Genomic DNA, 23,949 nt, shown 5'->3' with positions numbered 1-23,949 from the left:
AAAGAAAAGTTGCTATTGGTTGCTCTAGAAATATTACATTAAGAAGTTCTAAATTATTCTCAAAATTTGACACCTATCTTCAAACTAAGTACTTGCACATCGAAGTGCCCTCTGTGGAAATTACAGCCTTTCCCAACACCTCATACAAGTTCTTTCCAGTCAAAAAATGCTTAACATCACCGTAAAGGTAAGTCTCGTGTTGGTCCTGCCTTCAGAGTGACCAGACTGACTTGTGCTATTGGACTTGCCACCTAGACTTTAAGTACTGTAGGGGGGGGGGCAGGAGGAGGGGAGCAAAGAGCAAAGGAACTGCTAGCAACTCCTACAATCTAGGTAGAACTACTACAGACATAGTTCAGAGCAGCTTTCAATCACTTTTAAAGCTTGTTATAAACTTGATTTAGGGAAAAAGTAGGGTATACTAAATGAGAATCTCTGTATGGTTGTGTCCATTATCCTAGTGTTTACAAAGAGGTTAATTCCATACCATACCAGGTCTACAGTCACGCAGTTACTGTCGTAACAAAGCCTATCCTGATTAGGGTGTTCATGCCTCAAGGAGACAGTAGTCATTCTGACCTACCCTCAGTGTTTCTTCTAAATTTATTTCAGAGATTTTTTGGCAGATTCTCAAGTTATATGCTACAGAATCTACACTTCTTTCTAGTTTCAAGAACTGCAAAACTGAAAGTAGTTTAGAATTAATTATAAATTCTGTTATTACAAATTAGTTAAAATAGCAGCATAATCTTATTCATCAAGTTGTAAGTCAGAAGGGATTTCCTCAACTTTAAAATAAAGTCATTTCAGTCCAGACAACATTCAGTGGTATAGCCTTTTCTCCCTCATTTAAGTTCTCTAATATTTGAAGGCTTGTGACAATCTTCTACAAATCTAGTTCTCTACTTCTCATAACACAATAGGCTACTGAAGTGCTCTTAGATTAGTATAAAATACAAGTAATTATTCAAATACTTTCTGGGACTTCAACAATTCCTTTGTTCACAACCTCTTTTTCTGGTTAACTAATTTTAGACACACGAAAGCAAACCTGGTTCTGTCCAGTAAGGACACAGGTATTTTGTATGGTATGTTTTCACAAACAGATAAAACAGTAAGAAGAGAAGGGGACCTCTGTTATTCTTCAACTGCCTTATGCCAGGGAAGCCTGAAACTTCTGCATTAATGCTTACTGTATCCAAATCACCCAGGTATGGCTCACATTACAAATATGGGGAAAAAGGAAACAATACTTGATAAAGTAATTTTTCAGGAATGATGGCTGTTGATGGAACGTAGGTGTAACATGGAACTGCAGTTTCCCTAGCGTGATCAATTAACAACTGCTACGAAAACCAACTGTTTACTGGGAATAGGTCTTACTGTAGATTAAGAATAGATCACAATCCCTGTGACAAATTTCATAATCCTTACATATAGCAGAACATTAGAATACAAGGTCAGGGATGGTGATCATTTCTGACAGTACACTGAAGAATGAAGTTCCTTATCTTTTATTTTTCATTACTTATTATACCAATAGTAAAAAGTTACATTTAATGGAATCAAAATGTAGCACTTCATAAGTGTTTTTTTTTTTTTTTTTTTAGAAGGACATTAAGTTAGAAAATTTCTTTTGCGTAACTGAGCCATTACTTACAGAGCCAGTAAACTATTCTGGAACAGCTATAGGAACCATAGCTCTGTAGCTTAAAGAATTAGCCAATACATGTACTAAATACCCTTGTGAAGTGAGCCTTCCATATCACATTCTAATACATATTAAATTGAAACATTCCAGATCTGAAATCCAATATACCTCGAAGGGATGAAGGCTCCTGCAAAGCGTTACGTGGTAACCTAGCTGGTCCACAGAAGAGTGCCACAGTGACAGGTGTTACAACTGAACAACATCTGATATTTGCTATCCTGTGAGCTCTTGTCATTTCATCATATATAAGCCAGTCTGTGGGGAGTGCCTGAACAGCTGCAGCTTGCCCATTCGCTGGTGGAATCTGCACAGAAGCAATCAAGACTAGGCTGTTTTACCCTCTCTTTGTAATTGAAATAGATTTTAACATTTCTCATTTTATAGATATATATCTATGTAAAAACACAGACAGATACACGCACACAAAATTCAATTTTACTTAGAAAGAACATCCTACCACCTTTGAAGCCAAATACTTCGCTTCAAGCATCTAAAAATCCAAGTTTCAGAGCAGAACTGCTTGCTACTATGAGCAGAGATTACTGTCTTTAACACAAGTTCATAACTAGGGCCTTAGTCTTTTTTTTTTGCCATACTGTCTTGTTCCACCTAGGATTATTCCTTCTGAATTAATTTTGGGTGAAATATTGTAAAACTAAACCAACTCTAATTCTTTGTTTCATCAACCAGCAGGAAAAATATTTCCTAAAACTGTAGTGTCTAATAACTTGCACACGCATGCTACTTTTAAAGTACAACTATGAAAGGACATTTCTAAAACTTTCATAAATTTGGTAGAATATCTTTGAATCCGTACTTGACAAAAGAGTGTAAGAGATTTTACCTTTTTATACTGAGTCTGGCTAAGAACAGAGGTAGGATGAAAACGCACTTTCTTCTCTTTTGGTCCCGTCAAAACCAGGCTTTCCCTGTCCGCATGTACTAGATTGGGATACATCCCAGCTACCAAGGCAGCTTTAACTACAGCCCAGTTTTCAGAGTTAGTGTTAACATCTCTGATATCAGCTCCTCCTCGGGCTCTGACAAAACCTGAACGAGGAAGAAGACAGATGTAGTACACTGGATTGCATTTAACATTCATAGTTTTGTTTCTCACTATACATTTGCTGCATTTTTCACACTGCCAGCCTTAACAGCACCAAGAAGAAACTATTCGACCAAAATCCTTCTTGATAAGGCGCTTTGTACTAATGCAAAAAGCAATTAGTTCTTAAAGCACAGAAACATCTAATACAGAAATAAATTAACATAACATAAAAATTCAAGGAAACCTCTCTCTCATATGAAAGTCATATTTCATATGAAAGCCAGCAGAATGTAGAACTGCAAGGGTACTTTCAGTAAGATTAGCATCTGATTCTGTTTTCCAGCAACACCTCCTCTCTTTGGTAGCTCCACCATGACCAGAATGGATGTGTACTGGTCTATTTCAAATTAGTAAAGGAATATGACACCTGTGAATGTTATTCCTGTTATAATCCATATACACTTACACTATTTTGGATTCAGATGGTGCATTACAAAAATTGAGCTACTTACCTGAAGCTCTAAGCTGACCAAGCAATTGTGTTCTCATTCCTATGATGATTTCCATGGTGGCTTGAGAAAGAAAGTTCTTTTCACAGAAGGCTCTCTCCCAGCCATCACTCCGTGCCTTCTGCCATGCCTGTAAAGAGTATTTTTACATTTGCCTTTAGATTTGATTAGCTAAAAACCAAAAAAATGCACTTCTCAAGTACAGTAACATTTACATAGAAAAACAAAGACAAAACAATTCTCAAACTGAAATGCATCGAATCAGATTTTTTTCTGGCTAACTACTAAATTATCTTTACCCAATTCTCTAAATTAACTTAATGTATCTCCAAGTTATTTTATATCCTGTTACAATAACTTGAAGTCTCATTTTGTTAGAACGATTAGAATTTAGACAGATTAAAAAATATAAATTAAAAAGCTGAAAATGTTTCCTCACAAAGTTATTAATGAGTTTAATACACAGGAAAGCCAGTAGGCAAAAAAAAAGTTTATTATCTAACGACTTACTCAATCTATCATTCTACATCCAACTTTATAGGCACATCATTTACTTCAGTACATGATCTATTGTGATTAGTATTCTTTCTGAAGAAATAATAATACCTGGAAAGCCCTGAGAAATGCCATATGGTCACTAAATGTTCCTGCAGTTAAACGTTTTCTGCACAGCATAGCTGCACGCTTCTGAGAGGCCAGTGTAGGTAGGACAAAAGGGTCTCGATATGCAAGAGTACAAGCAATAGTAAGAATGGGATCCAGGCACTTCAAAACAACAGCACACAACACCATTTTACCAAGGTGTGGCTCTACTGGTAATTCAGCGAGATGATAACCAAGTTCAGTGAGGTCTTCCCAAGTATCCATGGCATCTATTGTCTGTTTGAAAAAAAAAAAAAAAAAAGGGGGGGGAAGGGGAAGCAGACAAAATTAATTTCTAATAAAAGCAGAAAGAAGGTACATACAGGACATTAACTGGACTTGTTCTGAATACTAAGAATACAAGTCAAACTCCGTGTAAATTTTGAGATGAAATTTTTAAGCATTCTTTTCCTTCAATATTAAAACATCATCCACACAAACAAGAAGAAAACAGAAACAAAACCACAGTAAATATGAAACTCAGTAAGATATACTGCCACACCACAAACATAGAAACAAATACAATTCCATCTAAATCTATACTTCTGCTGACCTTAAGCATTTGCACAGCATTTCTCACAATTAAAGCCGGTGGAGGATCAGGAGCTTTCATAAGAAAGTCAACAACTGGACAATTAATTGGAGCCAGCAGTTTTGTGTGTAAACAAAGCTCCTACAAGTTAGAAACATAAAAAAGATAAAATTAAGATTGTATGAAAACAACTCTTGGAATTGGTAGTATAGTTTGATAATACATTTTTTTTAAGTTATAAATTATAACTGAACAAGCACCTGAAGTGGCATTCGTAGAAGTTCTGGAGTCTGAAATTCCAACATATTCTGAAATCTGAGCCTGCTGAAGAGACGGAAGCAGACTCCAGGCTGACAGCGCCCAGCCCTTGAAAATAAAATATGGGAAGTTGTTAATAATTACATCTTTAAAAAAAACAAAAATCACACACATACATAAACAACACAAACTTAGAATAGGAATTGTCTGTAGAAGCAGATCTAATAAAAAGATAATTCTGTTAATCCTAATTCTCACATATGAAGTAAGAATCTTTCAGAACGCAGACTGTTTTTCAGTATGGAAATTTGTTACTATAATTTTATGCCAAACATTGAAAGACTTGGAGACACAAAAACAAGGCCCAAACAAAGTGATGAGTGTTTGTGTTTATTTATTTGTTTTTGTTGTGTTGGTGGTGGTTGGTGGTGTTTTTTTTTTTTTACTAACCTAAGATCAATCTAAATATTACTGTTTTTCCTATAAAGAATATAAGAGACTTAATTTCTTCCTCTCTTAAACCTCCTCACAATCCCCAAGGAGCTGGAAGTTTTTCCAGGAGTAAAAGGTAGAACCAAGACCAAACTACTTAAAAATGAGGGGACAAAGAAAGCAAATGCTTACATGCACACTAAGATTCCTGAAAGTTAATGCCAATATTATAGAAGCAAACACTGGTTGCTACAAAACACTTAGCCTTCACCCAGTGTCAACAAGAATGACAGAGCCCTGTAAAGTCACAAATAGTCTGGAAAAAGTAAGAAATCACTGTTCAATGTCTCTTCTAATATAGGGATGAAGGGGCATCAAGCAAAAACTGGTAGGCAGCCCTTTGCCCAGAGGTAATATAGGTCAAGTTGTGAAATACCTAACAGGGTACAGTGGGTGCTGGTAGTGAACAGTTTCATGGGGGAAGAAGAAAAAACAAGCCTACTGTAAGCTCTGGGAGCTAAGTCACATTTTTCTAGGACTTGGGGAAATTACTCCAAGGAACTACATGCTGACCCTCACTTTTCTTCAGAGACTTAATGGCCATAGTCAAACTTTATACTGGACTAATGTAGTAATGTTACCCAGCATGGCTCCTCTTAGACTGTGTACTTTATCCTTACCACACAGGATGGTGGATGTTTGCATGATAAAAACCTGCATGAAGCATTTATTACCTGCCTTTTCTCTGGATGGCACTAGCTTTTGAAATCCACACAGTTTTTAGCATTGTAACACAACTCAGTGCATCAAAAGATTTCTACAAAAGAAAAGGAAAATAAAATCAAGATTGAACAGAGTACATGAAATAAGAATTATTAATGATTTGAATCATCAATAGAAGATCTATAAAAAATAATATTAATTACCAACATTTTTGGCATAAAATCATGTTCTAAAGGACTTAGTTGGAAGTAAAGTTATGCTACCTCATTTGCAGTATCTTTGCACTACACAGTTTTCTAAATCAGAAGTTTTCCTACTCAATAGTGTTAATCAGTAAGTGATATGAGTTGTGTTTTGAAGTATCACGAAGTAAAAATATGTTATTATATGCAATAAAGTTTTACTCTTTCCCTCACTTGGAAATTATGTCCCACTTTTCCTGCATTTGGTGCAGAAATACAAAACAATTGTAGTACCATGAAAACTTGATAAATTTGGTGTGTATATCTCCCATGAAATCCAATTTGATTTTCTACATCATACAGTAAGTCTTGAACTGCCTCATTACTGTAAGTTCTCATGTTTCTCACAGAAGTAATTAGTGAGGGGGGCATTCAGCGTATCAAAAAGAGTGTCTGAAAACTTTGCATTGGATTAGAACTGGTCTAGACAGAATAACATGAAAGAGGGAACTTCCAGTGTTGTTTAACTCTCAGGAAGATGGGGTTCTAAGCTGATAGACTTTCTTTAAAAATCAAGCAGAAGTGCTAAGTTATTTTCATATACAGTAGCCTGCAGTAACTTTTCCAGGGTTTTTAAACAGCTGTTTACAGTACTTGTCATAAAGAATGCCAGAACTTCACAGTGAGTTTTATTACTTGACATATACTAGCTCTCAAAAATTAATTTCTCCAAAATTTATGGTATATTAGTATTTTAAAATAATCTTTAAAATTTTACTTCCCAAAGAAAGTTTAAGTCAATCATACCTCTTTCATCTTGCCTGAGTCAATAACAAATACAACGTCATTAACTGTGATGCTGGTTTCTGCAATATTAGTAGAAAGAATCTGCAAGTAAAAAAAGACTATAGTAACTGTAAAAGTAAAGACTACATAGATCAATATAATATGTGAAGAAGTCATCTGATACTTGCTATTTTGCGAATACCAGAAGGTGGACTTCTAAGCACTTTCTTCTGATCCAAAGTCTGCATATTTGAATGAAGCATGAAAACTTGATACCTAATGAATGACAAGGAGTACTTTTTAAGGATCTTTAAAAGAAACAATAAAAACCTCAATACAACCATTGAAATAAAAGGTTTTACCTGTGAGCATTATCAGCAAATCTCTTGTCATCAAAAAGAATACAGTCCCTCAAGCTAACTATCTCATCATATCCAGGAAGAAATATTAAAATTGCTCCTACAAACAGAGTTGATTTATAGAGTTAAACAACAAATTCACTTCAAATATACAAAAATACACTTCAGTAACATGCACACAACTACCCAGAAGGTTTTTGGTATTACTGAAAAAAGAGCACAAATAATCAGAAGCTGAATCCACAGCAGTTATATAGGACTGTGTATATATACCTACCACTCTCAGAACTATGACAGATGTTATAAAGTAAGTGCATAATCAGGTCCAGATCCACCTTTTCATCATCAAAACTGTGATGATAAGCTTTCAACAATTCTCTGTCCTCTGCTCCAAGGTCATTACCACTTGATTGAACGAGGGAACTTTCATCCAGATTTCCGAATTCCACTGATGCACTAAAACATACAAATATAGGCGAGGGTCAATGTTGTTTACTTCAAGTTTGCATTCAGCCATCAACTCAAATTTAGATCCAGACTAAGATGACTACCTGTGTCCAATGTTTAAGTTTAAAGTGCAGAAGAACAGCATGTCCACAATACTATTACTGTTGACTGACTTACATGCTAACCCTGCAGAGCATGCAACTCTAATTTTTAGCATTAGAGTTACTGTACTTCATTGAAACATGACCATAAGCAAACCGGGAAGAACTGGAGGTTACCTAGTTTGTTTTTTGTGCTAAAGGGAAAACATTTAGAAGAACGTGTCTTCCAAAAACTTCCCTACCATGAAATTTAAGCAATAACTACATTAAGAAACTACACAAAGACAAATTATAACAATATAAGTCTACAGAACTGTAACTATTTCCTGTGAGTTAAACATCAAACAGTTCTTTAATGTACTGGCCTACATGTTACCTGCATACAATGTTTCTTTAAATATGGGTATATCATGTATCAATAATGCACAGAAAAAAAAGATGCCATTTGCACTATTTTCATTTAAGATGCTTATTTTGAAAACATGGTATAGAATCAGTACCTCCTCCATATTTATGTAAGTTACTATAATCACATCAAGACTAGGCACTGACATTCCTGTTGTGTTATAAAATGACAATAAAGGCTAATGATATAAAGAGTTCCTATACCACTAGAACTATATTTATCCCAGGAGTCGTGCAATCACTAAAAAAGTTTCTATTCAGCATCATAAACATCTTTTCAGAATGCTTCTACTCTCAAACAAATCCCTCTAGGCCAAATTTTAGAGTACACAAAACTGTTCTGATTAAAAGGTGGCAAAACACAAACATCCATGTACCAAGTTAAACAACTGTTTTTGCAAAGTAGTTATAGCTTACCTGTAGGATTCCAACAGGTCAACAACCTCCGTCTGCCCAAAATGCTTAGCCCAGTCCAAAGCCATCCTTAAAGAGTTGCATAATGGTCTTTATTATTTTCTCTTCACAAGATACATATGAGTAGCACCTTATGTGAGAAGACAACTGACACGCTGCACTGCACTGTTCTATCATTTCTGCATTACCATTTAAGCAGTGTCATTACTGATGGATTAGCAACTTGTAAAAACACGTATAATAAATAGTTTCACAATTTTTATATAGCTGCAATTCTTTATCAAGTAAAATGGTATCTCTACACAGAAGTACCTGCAAAGGGAAAGGAGTAGGAAGAATGGTTTGTTTTTTGAAGGAGTGTCACAAATGTGCACAGCTAAACTATGCCTTTTTATAGCAGCCTTTTACCTGGTCCTTTAAATAATTCTGAGAAGTCATACCCCAGGTGTTTTTCTCCAAAATGTGTAAAACTACTGGGCTCTGATACCTTGTGGAAGTCATCCTCCTCACATTCTGTTTTCCTTTCAAACTGCATTCCTTCCCGAGTTCTTCAAAGATCAGCCCCCTGGAATCCCTATTCTTATCCTTCTACACTACAGCAATTTATAGTAGTTCCCAGTTATCCAAAGACAGATTTATAGTCACCAAAATCTAATTTTTTATTAATTTTTTTAAGAAATTAACAGGGATTTTCCTACCCAACAGAACATTCTTGCAACTGTAACACTGCAAAGATCTTTGCACCTGCAGGATAATTTTTTTTTTTAATCCAGTATAGTTTACTCTCTTATAATTTGAGCCGCCAAACATTTTGGGTCTAATCAACCAAGTGAGGAAAGATTCCTAACTTTTCCTAACAGTAGGTTAAATCAGGTTCCTTGAAAGCAGGAATATAGTACATCCTGCATTCAAGACCATTTAATTGAGAATTTAATTTAGAATTTACAGAAAACAATGTAATGGAACAGAAATTAGAAATTCTTTAGACTGTCAAAACTCATTACCACTTGCAATATTCTGATAAATTAGTAAATTAAGAGTTCTGTTATGCTTTTTAAGTTTTATCATTTTTATATTGAAATATAAGTTGTTGGGTTTTTTTCAGTTTATCTGTTTGTTTTTACCAGCCATTGGATGATTTGCAGTGGATACTTGCTCCCATACTGATCAGTTGTTCTACTTGACTCAGGAAGCCTCTCCCTGAAGCAATCATTAGTGCAGTTGCACTGGTTTCACTGTGCCTATAATCAACTGAGAAGTACAAAAATTAGCAAAAAAGTACATAATTTTTCTTCTAAGCAAAATATGAATATGACTCTCAAAACCCAGCCCAACAAGAATTTATTTCTTCACTCCATCCTATCAGTCAATTCATGTAAATTTAGAATGTTTCTGAAACAGCAAAAACATATATATCAATACTTCAAAACGAGTACGATAACAAATAAGTACACAACTGATTAACTCTGCTAGGCTTTTTTTTTTTTTTGAATCAGCATCAGAATTCAAAAAAAACATTTGAGAATTGAGGTAACAAAATCACAGAAAATCAAGTCATTTCATGGTTGTTTTTTTCTTGTGAAACAAAATAATCAGAAGCAACTTACCACTAATGTTTTCAGTTAAAATGAGATGGAACACCTGAGCAAAGGAATCAATATCTTTATGCAACCAGATGTCAGAAAGACAAGAATCCATTTCCTTTATTAACCATGGTTCAAGACAATTTGCATCTTTTTCAGTCTGAAGAAAAAAAAAAAAAACAGAATTAAAATGACGAATCTCTTTGAAAAGTTCTTTTGTCTTTATACTCATATACGAATTGCTAAGTATTCTATCAGGTTTTTTGAGAAACAACAAGAAATACAGCATTCAGTGATCAGTAAAAGTATTTGAAGTATCACATGCAAGTACTGAAAACACTCTATCCACTCAATCTAAAAAAATATGTAAAATCATCATAATGGATAAGCATACTTGGGCTATATTCTAGAATAGTTCATCCTAATAAAAAGAAAAAATGTGTAACATTAATATCCTTCTAGAATCTCTGTAGGAATAATATCACGGAATGGTTTGGGTTGGAAGGGACCTTAAAGACCATCCAGTTCCAGCCCCTCTGCCACAGGCTGAGAACCTCTCAGTAGACCATGTTGCCCAAAGCCCCATCCAGCCTGGTCTTGAATACCTCCAGGGATGGGGCAGCCACAGCTTCTCTGGGGAACCTGTGCCAGGGCATCACCACCCTCAGAGTGAGGCATTTCCTTCCTGCTAACATCCAATCTACATCTACTCTCTTTTAGTTTACAGCTGTGACCACTTGTCCTGCCACTATACTTCCTGACACAGAGTCCCTTCCCAGCTTTCCTGTAGGCCCCCTTTAGGTACTGGAAGGCCACTATAAGGAACCCCTTAAGCCTTCACTACGATGAAGAACCCCAACTGCACCATCCTGTTTACATAAGAGAGGTGCTCTAGTCTTTGGATCATCCTCATGGCCCTCTCTGGACTTTTCTAATACATCCATTTCCTTCTGGGTGCCCCAGAGCTGAACACAGTGCTCCAGGTGGAGTTTCACAAGAGCAGAGCAGAGCGGGAGAATCACCTCCCCTTGCCCTGCTGGCCATGCTGCTTTTGATGTACCCCAGGGGTACAGTTGGCTTCCTGGGCTGTAAGTGTACATTGCCAGCTCATGCCAAGCTTCTCATCCACCAGCACCCCCAGGTCCTTCTCCTCAGGGCTGTTCTCAATCCATTCTCTACCCAGCCTGTATTCATGTTTGGAATTGCCCCAGCTCAGATGCAGGACCTTGCACTTGGCCTTGTTGAACTTCATGAGGTTCGCACAGGCCCTCGCAAGCCTGTCCAGATTGCACTGAACAGTATCCTTTCCCTCCAGTGTCAACTGCACCACACAGCATAGTGTCACCAGCAAACTTTCTACTCAATCCCACTGTCCATGTCACCAACAAAGATGTTAAATAATACTTGTTCCTAATTCACTGACGGGTCCATCCATCAGATCCATGTCTCTCCATTTCAGAGACAAGGATGGCGTGTGGGACAGTATCCAATGCTTTGCACAAACCCAGGTAGATGACATCACTTACTCCTCCCCTTATTCACTAATGCTGCAACCCCATTGTAGGACACCAGATTTGCCAGGCAACCTCTGCCCTTAGGGAAGCCATGCTGGCTGTAACCAATCACCTTTGTTTTCCATGTCCCGTAACAGTTTCCAGTAGGATCTGCTCCATGATCTTGCCAGGTACAGCAGTGAGACTGACTGGCCTGCGGCTTCCCAGGCCTTCCTTCTTTCCCTTTTTAAAAGTAGGAGTTACGTTTCCCCTTTTCAAGTTACTGGGAACTCTACTAGACTGCCATGACTTTTCAAAGAATAATGTCTTAGCAATTTCATCTGCCAGTTTCCTCATGACCCCTGTATGCATCATATCAGGTCCCATGGACTTGTGCACACTCAGGTTCCTTAAATGGTTTCAGACAAAATCTTCTCCTCCAGTGAATGGTACTTGATTCTCCCACTACCTTTATAAACCAGTTTTTAAATGGATAACTATATTACAAATTTAAAACATCTCTTCCAACAAAAGGAAAAACTTACCTGTTGATTAAATACTGTGTCACCCCCATCATCCATCAGATTATACTCTTCAGATAGATTTGGAACAGATCTTCGTCTCTGAGACTCTGGCTTGCTACTATTTTCTTGAGCAGAATACCACTCAGTAAGAGTACTTTGCTGTTTTTCTTCTAGAAGGTGTAAGATATTTCCAAAAGAGGTTTTACAATCACTTTAATCATTCATTGGTTTTGGTTATAAAATAGTTACATCAAGTCATAAAGTTTTACCTATTGCATTCTCTTTTATTCAATTGAGAATGCTGGTACCAGTTCAAGATAAATTCTGTGATTAAGGGCACCCAAAGTATACTATTATAAATGTCTGCTCTAAGAATAAGGTAAAAAAAATCATTTGGGTGTTACTGGTAAGTCATCAGTATTCTAACTCAAATGCATTCAAAGGAGTTCTCTAAGGAAGTATTTTCTACACAATTAAGTCCAGATTTTTCTCCAGAACAGAAGAACCAGAGGAAAGTGAAATAGCTCCTACATGTAACAACTACTTTTTGCATACAAATAGAAGAAATAGTAAAGGACATCGCTCTTTTAAGTGAACTTTGCTATCTATTGGAATTGAAGCTGAGCAACACAATAAATACACAGTTCTGATTGTATGTTACAGATTCATTTTTTCTGGTTTTTGTTTTGTTTTTTTCCTAAAGACACTGGAATCATTAAGTTGTTAGGAAAACTTTTCTCAAAAAAATATATCTACTGAATCAATTTTAAGACAATTATATTAAGTTCAAGTAAGATAATGTCTCTGGGTTAATATTTATTAAATATACCCATGCCTGAAGAAAGCAGTGAAAATCTGAACCACTTCTCTGGAAGATATAATTGCAGTCATTAAAGAGCGCGGGACTTTTTTAATTTGTACCCAAAAAAATCAACATACTGTCTTTTGCTTCTGTATTCTACATGCAATTAAAAATTATATTATTAAATATCATAATATTTAGGAAAAATAAAACATCTAAAAACTGAAAGCCAGAAGTATACAACTATTGAAAGGAAATTAGATTTTTTTTTTAATCAGTAACTAAACACTAGGAGGTTAAAGATAGTAATTGTTATCTAATCATGCCTTACTTAATGTTCCAGCTTTGGAACTTTAACATATCGAATCATCCTATTTAATAGCTGAAACACTCAATGAGCCTCATTGCCCACCCTCACAATTAAGATGTATACCAACCTCGCTGTTTCTCCTTTCTGTACTTTACCATCTCTTTGTTTGTATATCCAGTGCTTCGTAAAATGTCCTCTAAAAACATCTCTTTAACTTCAAAAGGCCTTCCTTGTACTGAAAATACAGATAATTCATAAAGTATTAAGTACTTTCTAGTTCCATTGACCATCTTAATCAAACAAGTGTTTTTGTAAATGTAAAGAGTCAATTAAAAATTAGGAGGGCCTGGTTCAAGGAATTATTACTTTCCTTGACAAATTCTGTAAGACTATCTTCTCCAGGATTTCGCTTTCTTAAGATCACTGAGCCACAAAACAAAACAAGATTTAAAATGGGAATGTCAGCTGGGTACATTGTTTTTCATTAACCTCTTTGATGCTATCAAAGCATTAAGGAAAGATATATGCATTTGACAGTTTACTCATTGCAATTTTATCAAATTGAGAAAAAGAAAATAACCTTTTTCCATTTAGTGTTAAAGAATTCACTGTGTAAGACTGCCATCTGAATTACAAACATAGCAGTAATGTAGCTTTGGTGCAAGATCCCACAAGAAGGTTGTCATTTTGTATTGAAATGTGTTTTTTTTTTTTCCCAAGAAATATGAGATGTACTTCTTCCCTCAATTTCTTTAATCACTTCAGCCTTTTTTTTTGCTAAGTTATAACAAGTGAGATATTCCAAATGGTCTTTATCTCCTAATAATCTACCCTGATTTGTTTTTCAATATCACCATTTTCTAGACCATTCTAACAGACATGAAAGGATCCTTTTTCAAAGGAAAACATTCTCTAGATTTTAATTTCTGGTCCCTTAGCAGACATTTGCCATAGACAAGTTTCAACTACCCAAAACTTCTCTCTTCTTCAGAAAGAACCAGCTTGAACTTATCTTTAAAAGCTGTCAGGGAGAAGGCCTCTCACACTGCTCACAAACTGCGTATACAACAGGAACCCACAGCCACAAAGTGCTGGTAGCTGTGGTCAGGGTTTTATAGTTTATATCACTGAAGGAGGATCAAATCTTTTTTTATTACGTTAACAGATACATTATCTAAACAACTGCCCTCTTCTTTTAAATTCTCAAAAATGCAAAAAGCAAAGTATCTTAAATTGTGATTAGCCTGTGAAGACTAGTAGTATGTAGTCAAAGTATAACCACTGAGGTAAACTAAAGAGAGGTATCTATTTTCTGCATAAATATATTGATACAAATTAACAGGAAGCTGCAAGAAGAGTAAAGTGGAAAACCACACAACATAATTGAGGTTTCTTCCAAAAAACATTTCAATGATAGTGAAATCACATGTAATTTCTAGATTCCTGCCTCCAGGAAGTTGTACCCTGGAAGTCAGTACATTAAGAACTTCTCCTTTGCTTGAACTGAACATCACAATAGGACACTCCTGCGCTTACCATACTCCCTGTGATAAAATACTTCATTCTGAAATAGCTGCAAACAGTTTAAGAAAAGGGCAAAACAAAATAAAAGGACAAACATTGTTCTAATTCTCACTCACTGTTCATGTTCCCTTGCTCAGAATGCTTTGCTATGGTTTAGTAAGACCTATAAATTCTAGGCAGGTATACTCAAATTTCAGAGTTTACAAAAATACTTACTGTGTATTACGGGGCAACTTCCAAAATACCTAATAAAGAGATTTGCATCGAGAGCAGCACTGGAAATTATTAGTTTTAAATTACTCTGTTTCTGCAATACATCTCTCAGTTTTATTAACAAGAAGTCACTGAATCTATCCCTCTCATGTACTTCATCCTAAAACAAAAAGAAACCAACAGATAAACACCACAGATCTAAGATTATAACCTTTCACAAATATGAACTTCTTAAACAAAAATATATCATTCATTTGTACATACATTTGTACAATTTGTACATTAAGGATACATTAAAATATAGTATTCTAAATAGTTTAAAAAAAATCCTTAGATAAAAAGTATCCAGAAGGCAAAAACTTTTCCAAAGTTTCACAACAGTATCATCAGAGCAGATTGTGCTGTTAACGCATAAGCCACAGACAGCTTGATTTCAGAAGCTGAAGTGAACTTCTGAAACTCTTCTATTTGAATGAATCTCATCTCCAAGATACTGACAAGAACCACTGTTCCTACATCTTATTTTAATAAACTCTCACTTCAGAATTTATGAGCATTTGAAGAAATATATGATACCACACAACCAGAAAAATTAAGTCATGTAGAAAGCTTAACGTGAATAAAGGTATACAGCTGATTAAAGTATTTTGTCAGTTTTTCTTCCTATTTTCTTCCACATTATTTATTTATCTTCCAAATTATTAATGAATTGTTCCACATTATTAATTTATCAAGCAGGAACCCAAACACAACATTTTTAAGCTGAAGTCAAAATTATATAAAACATTCTCATACTTTCATTAAACAGGCAAGTACCTAAAATTATTTTTTATTTTTTCCTGTTTTCAGAAATAGAGAAAAATCTTGCAAGATGATTAAATATGCAGGTTCACTGAGTTCTAAATCTCCATAATGGAAATAATCACAGCCAAAAAAACACCTTGGTAATTTGCTGAAAGTTAATACTACTCCTTATTTTGAAAACATTTGTACTAACAAACAGACTACAAAAATAACTACTGCAATAAGTAGTATATAATACAAGAAATTCTAACAATCATAATGAATCATATCCACATAAGCCTAAAGGCTTTTCTGCTTTCTGACAGAGGAAGTTAGGAAAAAAATTGAGCTCTGTACTCCACAACTGCTTCATCATACCTTAATTAATCATTGGCATGAACTTACAATAAGATACTTTTACAAAAAAAAAAAAATATATATATATACACATGTTAAAATAGGCTCAGTTAACTAGAAAAAAAAGTCATGGTAATCGTCATGTTAATTCAGATTCTGCCCAAACAAAAACACTTCATATACTAGGATTAAGAAAACTAGGATCTCATCTTCAATTATCAATGCATGTTCTTCCATCTCACATGAAAAACAGGATTCTTACCACAATAACATGCGTCACTGTTGATAGAGTACTGTCTCCTGTCATTAGTGTGCGAAGTAGTATGCCATTAGTGCAAAATGTTAACAGTGTCTTTGGAGAAACCCTATTGAAGAGTTCATAAAGATACTTCAGTCTTTTACACCATTTAAATGCATGTTATCTTTTCATTACTGGAAATTAAAGTATTGAACAGCTACTCACCAAAAGTGGAATTAGACTACAGTCTTCTCACAAAAGAATTCATAGTTTAAAACTATGCCTATTCCCAGGGAGTGCCTACAGAATGTTGGTGCTTATAATCCAAAACTTCAGACAGTGGATTCATTAGCAAAGTGAGATTCACGTTTAAATAAATATAGGAACGAATGAAAAAATCTTGAGAACCTCTCTATTGTCTAGTTTAGTGGAAAATTCAGTGTGGATTGCTTCACAAAAACAAGTTCCAATTTTTCAACATGCTTGTACTGAACTATTTGCATTTGACTATACCTGACTGAATCAGATGAAATTCTTTCAAATGAATCATTTTTTCTCTTAAAGAGTTTCAAGATCTGTAAAAGCTACTGTTCTAGTACCCATGACAGAGTTAGCTGTACAAGTAAGACAGCAGTTGCCACTGCCTTCTCCAGTACTGCCAGCTTAAGTTCTGAAAAATTCCTCGCTATCATACTCTAGAGTTCTTTTTTTGACAGCATATGAACTTACTACTTATCATATACTTTCTAAGTTTGGAAATCATCCTGCTTTTCAAAAACCCTCCTACATCATACTAATTTCAAGGATTCAATATTCCAAAATGGATTCCTCTCCAGCAGCCTCTTCTAGAAATCATCATTGCTATCTAATACTTCATAAAATTAAAACTATAAAACACCTGTGTTGCCATACACAGCCCCCTTTTTACCCAACGTTGGAAACAATGCCCTCTCTCTCTTTTGTCCTTTCTTTTGAGAATCCTATTTATTCTTTTTAAGGAAGATTTTCCACACTGCTTCCAATAGTTCTTTAGGTCCATCTTTGAGAGTAAATAATGATCAGCTTCATCATTAATATTTTGTTATTTTACTTTCCCTTTTTAAATCCCCTATAAACTGTCATTATAAAGCCCTCCTTAATGCGCACTGGCCCTCCTACCTACCATTAAAGCTTGCAAAACTTTTGGACCTACGCACATTAAAAGACAAAATGTGGGGAGAAAAAAGGAGAGGAAAATGTAGACTTGATCTGAAAATAATAAAAGAAGTTTCCTTCTCCCCCCAGAAATTAAGTGAATGCACCTGCAAAACACATTAGAAAACCTACTACGTGGAACTGCAGACTACAGGAGGAAAACCGTCTTTTGTAAATACTCCATTGCCTGAAATAGCACATCCTACCTACATTTTATACACTTGGCTGTTTACTGGGTTGTATCCCCAATATACTATAGTTTCAATGTACACAAGATTCAAGATACCAACACAAGATCAATTGCCTCAAAGAAATACTGTTAGTACCTGCTTTCTAATCGGATCTGATAACCAACTGTCTGGCCAATCTTTTCTCTTCTTTCTGCCGCCACTCGTTCAGCCACAGAAATAGCTGCCAAACGTCTTGGCTGAGTGCAAAATATACGACAGGGAATTCCATTTTTGTGACAGTCATCAAGAAGGAACTGTGGAATCTAAAAGAAGTGTTTTCAAGTTACTCGTTAGCTTGATGAAGTTACAGGGTTTTTTTTAACTGCACTGAACGAACTTAACTGCATCTCAGTACTAGAGATGTTGCAAGAGCATTCACAACAGAATTACTATATGAAATGTACTTGAAACGTCAGAAAGACAGGAAAAAATTATTAGCTTAGAAATGTAATCTGCTTCACAAAAAAAAAAGCTGAACCTTCTGTCACGCTTCAGAGAAATCTATAAAAAATAGATGTAAACAACCTTTCTTTTTATCATAACAATATTCTACTCTTGATACTAAAACCAGAACTAGCTGTAGAAGAAAAAGAACTGAACAAAATAATAGCTCCATTCTTACCAATTATTTAAGTTATTTTAATGAAAACTAGTAACTATCAGAAAATTACGTAGACCCATTTACGCTTTTAATAAGTACCTGCTGACTTAGTATTTCAAAAGCACAGAAGTGAATTTAAACAAAGACTTTACTATATAGGAAAACAAAAGCCTGAAAAGTCAAATAAAGAAATCCCTTACTACCTACATGTTATAAAAATTGTGTTAGTTTTCTAAAAACACTTTTTTTTAAAGAGAAATAAATATACATACTTGAGTAGTTTTTCCTGATCCAGTCTCTCCCAAAATTAGAACAACTGTATTTTCCTTGATTATTTTGACAATTTCCTCCTGTTTTTCAAAAACTGGCAGTGACTGCCTGAAAGAATCAAACTCCGATTCCCCTCTTTTCACGGGAACCTGAGGAATACCACTGTTAAGCCGTCCACTTGTCTTGTTGACTTCTTTGTTTTCTGTGGAGAGAATTTAACAGTTTAGATATGTATATGAATAAACATATACCAAAGAAGGTCATTAAAATATTGTTCATTTCTGTATGATGGTGAAGCATTCCTGACCTGGTATGCATCCCTACAGATAAAGCAACGAACCCATCATGTATTTTGTCCTGGTTTCAGTTAGGACAGAGTTAATTTTCCTCCTAGTAGCTGGCAGCGTGCTGTGTTTTGGATTAGAATGAGAAGAGCGCTGATAACATGCTGATGTTTTAATTGTTGTAGAGCAGTGCTTACACCAAGCCAAGGACTTTTCAGCCTCTCTCTGTCCTGCTAGCGAGCAGGCTAGGGATGCAGCAGGAGCTGGGAGGGGACAGACCCAGGACAGCTGACCCAAACTGGCCAAAGGGGTATTCCATACCATCTGACGTCATGCTGAATAATATATAGGGGTGGCTAGCCGGGGTGGGGGGGTGGCCGGCTGCTCGGGGATAGGCTGGGCATCGGTCAACGGGTGGTGAGCAATTGCATTGTGCATCACTTATTTCGTACACATTATTACTATTAATACTATTATTATTATTATTATTGTTGTTATTCTTTTCCCTGTCTTAATAAACTGTCTTTATCTCAACTCACAGGCTTCACTTTCCCGTTTCTCTTCCCCATCCCGGAGAGGGAGGGGGGAGGGTGAGCGAACGGCTGTGTGGTGTTTGACTGCCAGCCGGGCTAAACCACAACAGCCCATTTGGCGCCCAACGTGGGGCTCGAAGGGTTGAGATATCGACAGATTTGACCAGAGTGTGTTAAACTAAAATTGGTATAAGTATTCGACCTGCTTAATAGTTGCTAGTCACAATGTTGATTGCCTTAATCTCAAGTCTGCTGTGCCTGTTTCCCAAATTGAGTTTTATAGCAAGTTACTTTCTGTATGTGCTCCCTGTCGTGCTGTTTACCCTTTCCGGGCCCTGGTTTAAGATTGTTATGGTACTGTGTGGTGTAACGATGGCTTATGAAATGATGAGGTATCTGGTCATGACTCTAACCTGGTATTTGTACTCAGCACTGTCGTCGACTCTATACTTCGGAAACAATATCTCAGAAACTATTAGCAATTACACCTATTGCCTTTTTTCATCAGGGAGTCAGTCTCTGGAGGGGACAGGGGAAGATATTTTTTCCTACCTGTTCACTCTCCCTTCCTCCTTCACCACCCTCTTATCCCCCGAGCTAGTTACGGTAGCTCTCCAAGATGTTGAATATCCTTGGGATACTCAGACCAGCATGTTCTTGTTGTTATGTCTCCTGAATGCGCTTCAGGTTTTGTTTAAGGTTAAACAACTACTTAGGAATCTCATCTGGAGATCTGTCTTGAGGCGGGATAGTTGCGAGTGGCAGGGAGTGTGGGAGGATATGGGCAGGTTTCTAGGGCAGTGGGCACCTCCAGTGTTTTGGACATTCACCCCTGAACAACTGCAAAATCCTAAAAAACTGGTAGAATGCTTGAAAAAAAGGTGTCATGACTCTGGCAGTTCCAAAGTGACACAAATCACTGTGGCGTGCTGGGGTCTGGCTTGTGCCTATCGAGCTGCAATTGATGCTACTATCAACCTAGTGACAGACCCTGCGGCCGTTCCAGTCCCGGCTCCTGCAGCCACTCCAGCTCCAGCTCCCGCAGCCGTCCCGGCTCCAGCTCCCGCAGCCGTTCCGGCTCCAGCTCCCGCAGCCGTTCCGGCTCCAGCTCCCGCAGCCGTCCCGGCTCCAGCTCCCGCAGCCGTCCCGGCTCCAGCTCCCGCAGCCGTCCCGGCTCCAGCTCCCGCAGCCGTTCCAGCTCCAGCTCCCGCAGCCGTCCCGGCTCCAGCTCCCGCAGCCGTTCCGGCTCCAGCTCCCGCAGCCACTCCAGCTCCAGCTCCCGCAGCCGTTCCAGTCCCGGCTCCTGCAGCCACTCCAGCTCCAGCTCCCGCAGCCGTCCCGGCTCCAGCTCCCGCAGCCGTTCCGGCTCCAGCTCCCGCAGCCACTCCAGCTCCAGCTCCCGCAGCCGTCCCGGCTCCAGCTCCCGCAGCCGTCCCGGCTCCAGCTCCCGCAGCCGTTCCGGCTCCAGCTCCCGCAGCCGTTCCAGCTCCAGCTCCCGCAGCCGTCCCGGCTCCAGCTCCCGCAGCCGTCCCGGCTCCAGCTCCCGCAGCCGTTCCGGCTCCAGCTCCCGCAGCCGTTCCAGCTCCAGCTCCCGCAGCCGTCCCGGCTCCAGCTCCCGCAGCCGTTCCGGCTCCAGCTCCCGCAGCTGTCCCGGCTCCAGCTCCCGCAGCCGTTCCAGCTCCCGCAGCCGTCCCGGCTCCAGCTCCCGCAGCCATTCCCACTCCTGTGGCTGGGTCAGAGAAACGAACTGTAGCAGTGCAAGTTGCCCCTGCAGAGGGTACTCCAACCCCTGTGGCAGACCCTGTGGCTGGGTCAGAGAAACGAACTGTAGCAGTGCAAGTTGCCCCTGCAGAGGGTACTCCAACCCCTGTGGCAGACCCTGTGGCTGGGTCGGAGAGGCGAGCTGTAGCAGTGCAAGTTGCCCCTGTAGAAAAGGTGAAAAAGTGGTATAGAGACGCAGGTCGTTTAGAACGCAGAAAGTCTTCTGCTAAGTCTGGGTCTGGAGAAGACGAGGCTGGGCCATCAAGTGTGCAGGAGGATGAAGATGAGGATGAGGATGTCAGTAAGTCAACAGTAACTACCCGAACCCTATACCAGCGTGAGCTACGAGATGTACGAAAAGATTTTGGTCGCTGTATAGGTGAACAGCTTGTCACCTGGCTGCTCCGGTGCTGGGACACTGGAGCCAATTGTGTGGAATTAGAGGGCAGGGAAGCCAGGCGGTTGGGATCCCTTGCTAGAGATGCAAGCATTGACAAAGCAATTGGAGATGGAGCACGATCTCACAGCCTCTGGAGGCGTCTCCTGTTAGCTGTGAAGGGAAGGTATCCCTACAAGGAAGAACTTGTATGTGTACCAGTCAAGTGGACCACCATGGAGAAGGGAATTCAGTACCTGAGGGAATTAGCCGTACGGGAAGTAATTTATAAGGACTTAAACGATGCACAAACATCCACAGATCCAGATGAAGTCCAGTGTACTCGACCCATATGGCGGAAGTTTGTACGGAATGCACCATCAACATGGGCCAGCACATTGGCAATAATAACCTGGAAAAACGGTGAAGATCCCACAGTGGGTGACATGGCTAAACAACTCCGGGAGTACGAAGGAAATCTCTCCTCTTCCCTACAGGCCTGCGTCTCGGCTGTGGAGAAACTCTCTGAAGAGTTCCACCAACTTAAAGAGAATTTATCTTCCCCCCCACCTGAACAAACCAGTGGCCACCAACTAAAAGAGAATACTTTGGAGAAACTTTCTGAAGAGGTCCAGCAACTTAAAGAGAGTGTATTTTCTTCCCCACCTGTACAAACCAGCGTCTCAGCTATTAGGGGTAAACGTGCATCCATGCAAAGAAGACAATATGGTGGGTACACACCCCGCACCACCCTGTGGTTTTACCTACGTGACCATGGAGAGGACATGAGAAAATGGGATGGAAAATCTACTGAGACCCTAGAGGCACGGGTACGTGAGTTGCAAAAGAAAACAATCGGGAGAAAGGGGTTCTCTGAAAAGTTTGCTGCTCGAACTTCTAGCAGGCAGTCTTTTAAACACAGAAATGAAGATTCTGACCAGGACTAGAGGGGCCCTGCCTCCAGCCAGGGGGAGGAAAGGGACAACCGAGTTTATTGGACTGTGTGGATTCGATGGCCTGGCACGTCAGACGCACAGAAGTATAAGGCTCTAGTAGACACCGGTGCACAATGTACTCTAATGCCATCAAGCTATAAAGGGCCAGAGCCCATCTGTATTTATGGCGTGACAGGGGGATCCCAGCAGTTAACTGTATTGGAGGCTGAAGTGAGTCTAACCGGAAATGAGTGGCAAAAGCACCGTATTGTGACTGGCCCGGATGCTCCGTGCATCCTTGGCATAGACTATCTTAGAAGAGGATATTTCAAGGACCCAAAAGGGTTCCGCTGGGCTTTTGGCATAGCTGCCTTAGAGACAGAGGACATTAAACAGTTGTCTACCTTGCCCGGTCTCTCAGAGGACCCTTCTGTTGTGGGGTTGCTGAGGGTTGAAGAACAGCAAGTGCCAATCGCTACCACAACTGTGCACCGGCGGCAATATCGCACCAACCGAGACTCCCTGATTCCCATCCACGAGCTAATTCGTCAACTGGAGAGCCAAGGAGTGATCAGCAAGACTCATTCACCTTTTAATAGTCCCATATGGCCAGTGCGAAAGTCTAATGGTGAGTGGAGACTAACAGTGGACTATCGTGGCCTGAACGAAGTCACGCCACCACTGAGTGCTGCAGTGCCGGACATGCTAGAACTCCAGTACGAACTGGAATCAAAGGCAGCCAAGTGGTATGCCACAATTGATATTGCTAATGCATTTTTCTCCATCCCTCTAGCAGCAGAGTGCAGGCCACAGTTTGCTTTCACTTGGAGGGGAGTCCAATATACTTGGAATCGGCTGCCCCAGGGGTGGAAACATAGCCCTACCATTTGCCATGGTCTGATCCAGTCTGCGCTGGAGCAGGGGGAGGCTCCTGAACACCTGCAGTACATCGATGACATCATTGTGTGGGGTGACACTGCAGAGGAAGTTTTCGAGAAAGGGAAGAAAATAGTCCAAATCCTTCTGAAGGCCGGTTTTGCCATAAAACAAAATAAAGTTAAAGGACCTGCACGAGAGATCCAGTTTTTAGGAATAAAATGGCAAGATGGACGTCGTCAAATTCCAATGGATGTGATCAACAAAATAACAGCTATGTCTCCACCAACTAGCAAGAAGGAAACACAAACTTTCCTAGGTGTCGTGGGGTTTTGGAGAATGCATATTCCAAATTACAGTCTGATTGTAAACCCGCTCTACCAAGTAACTCGTAAGAAGAATGCTTTTGAATGGGGCCCTGAGCAACGACAAGCCTTTGAACAAATTAAACAAGAAATAGTTCATGCAGTAGCCCTTGGGCCAGTCCGAACAGGACCAGATGTAAAGAATGTG

General features: G+C 38.8%; 1 protein-coding gene across 2 annotated transcripts in view; it reads right to left on the bottom strand.

Moving 5' to 3' along the window:
- The window catches only part of YTHDC2 (YTH domain containing 2), a 39,144-nt gene that overhangs the window by 7,600 nt on the left and 7,595 nt on the right, over positions 1 to 23,949 (bottom strand). For both annotated transcript variants that reach the window (XM_040541099.1, XM_040541100.1), the window contains exons 4-23: positions 18,674 to 18,873; positions 17,897 to 18,063; positions 16,401 to 16,503; positions 15,002 to 15,158; positions 13,389 to 13,496; positions 12,171 to 12,319; positions 10,157 to 10,292; positions 9,674 to 9,800; positions 8,553 to 8,618; positions 7,460 to 7,638; positions 7,186 to 7,282; positions 7,012 to 7,099; positions 6,845 to 6,925; positions 5,867 to 5,949; positions 4,703 to 4,808; positions 4,464 to 4,583; positions 3,875 to 4,147; positions 3,272 to 3,398; positions 2,556 to 2,761; positions 1,820 to 2,015 (exon numbers count right to left, since the gene is read on the bottom strand). In XM_040541099.1, coding sequence (XP_040397033.1) covers positions 1,820 to 2,015; positions 2,556 to 2,761; positions 3,272 to 3,398; positions 3,875 to 4,147; positions 4,464 to 4,583; positions 4,703 to 4,808; positions 5,867 to 5,949; positions 6,845 to 6,925; positions 7,012 to 7,099; positions 7,186 to 7,282; positions 7,460 to 7,638; positions 8,553 to 8,618; positions 9,674 to 9,800; positions 10,157 to 10,292; positions 12,171 to 12,319; positions 13,389 to 13,496; positions 15,002 to 15,158; positions 16,401 to 16,503; positions 17,897 to 18,063; positions 18,674 to 18,873 — 2,769 coding nt within the window. The remainder of the gene's footprint in view (positions 1 to 1,819; positions 2,016 to 2,555; positions 2,762 to 3,271; positions 3,399 to 3,874; positions 4,148 to 4,463; positions 4,584 to 4,702; positions 4,809 to 5,866; positions 5,950 to 6,844; positions 6,926 to 7,011; positions 7,100 to 7,185; positions 7,283 to 7,459; positions 7,639 to 8,552; positions 8,619 to 9,673; positions 9,801 to 10,156; positions 10,293 to 12,170; positions 12,320 to 13,388; positions 13,497 to 15,001; positions 15,159 to 16,400; positions 16,504 to 17,896; positions 18,064 to 18,673; positions 18,874 to 23,949) is intronic.

This window comes from Cygnus olor, chromosome Z, assembly GCF_009769625.2.
Source record: "Cygnus olor isolate bCygOlo1 chromosome Z, bCygOlo1.pri.v2, whole genome shotgun sequence".
Classification (NCBI taxonomy): domain Eukaryota; kingdom Metazoa; phylum Chordata; class Aves; order Anseriformes; family Anatidae; genus Cygnus; species Cygnus olor.
This window is presented reverse-complemented; position numbering and strand designations above follow the sequence as displayed.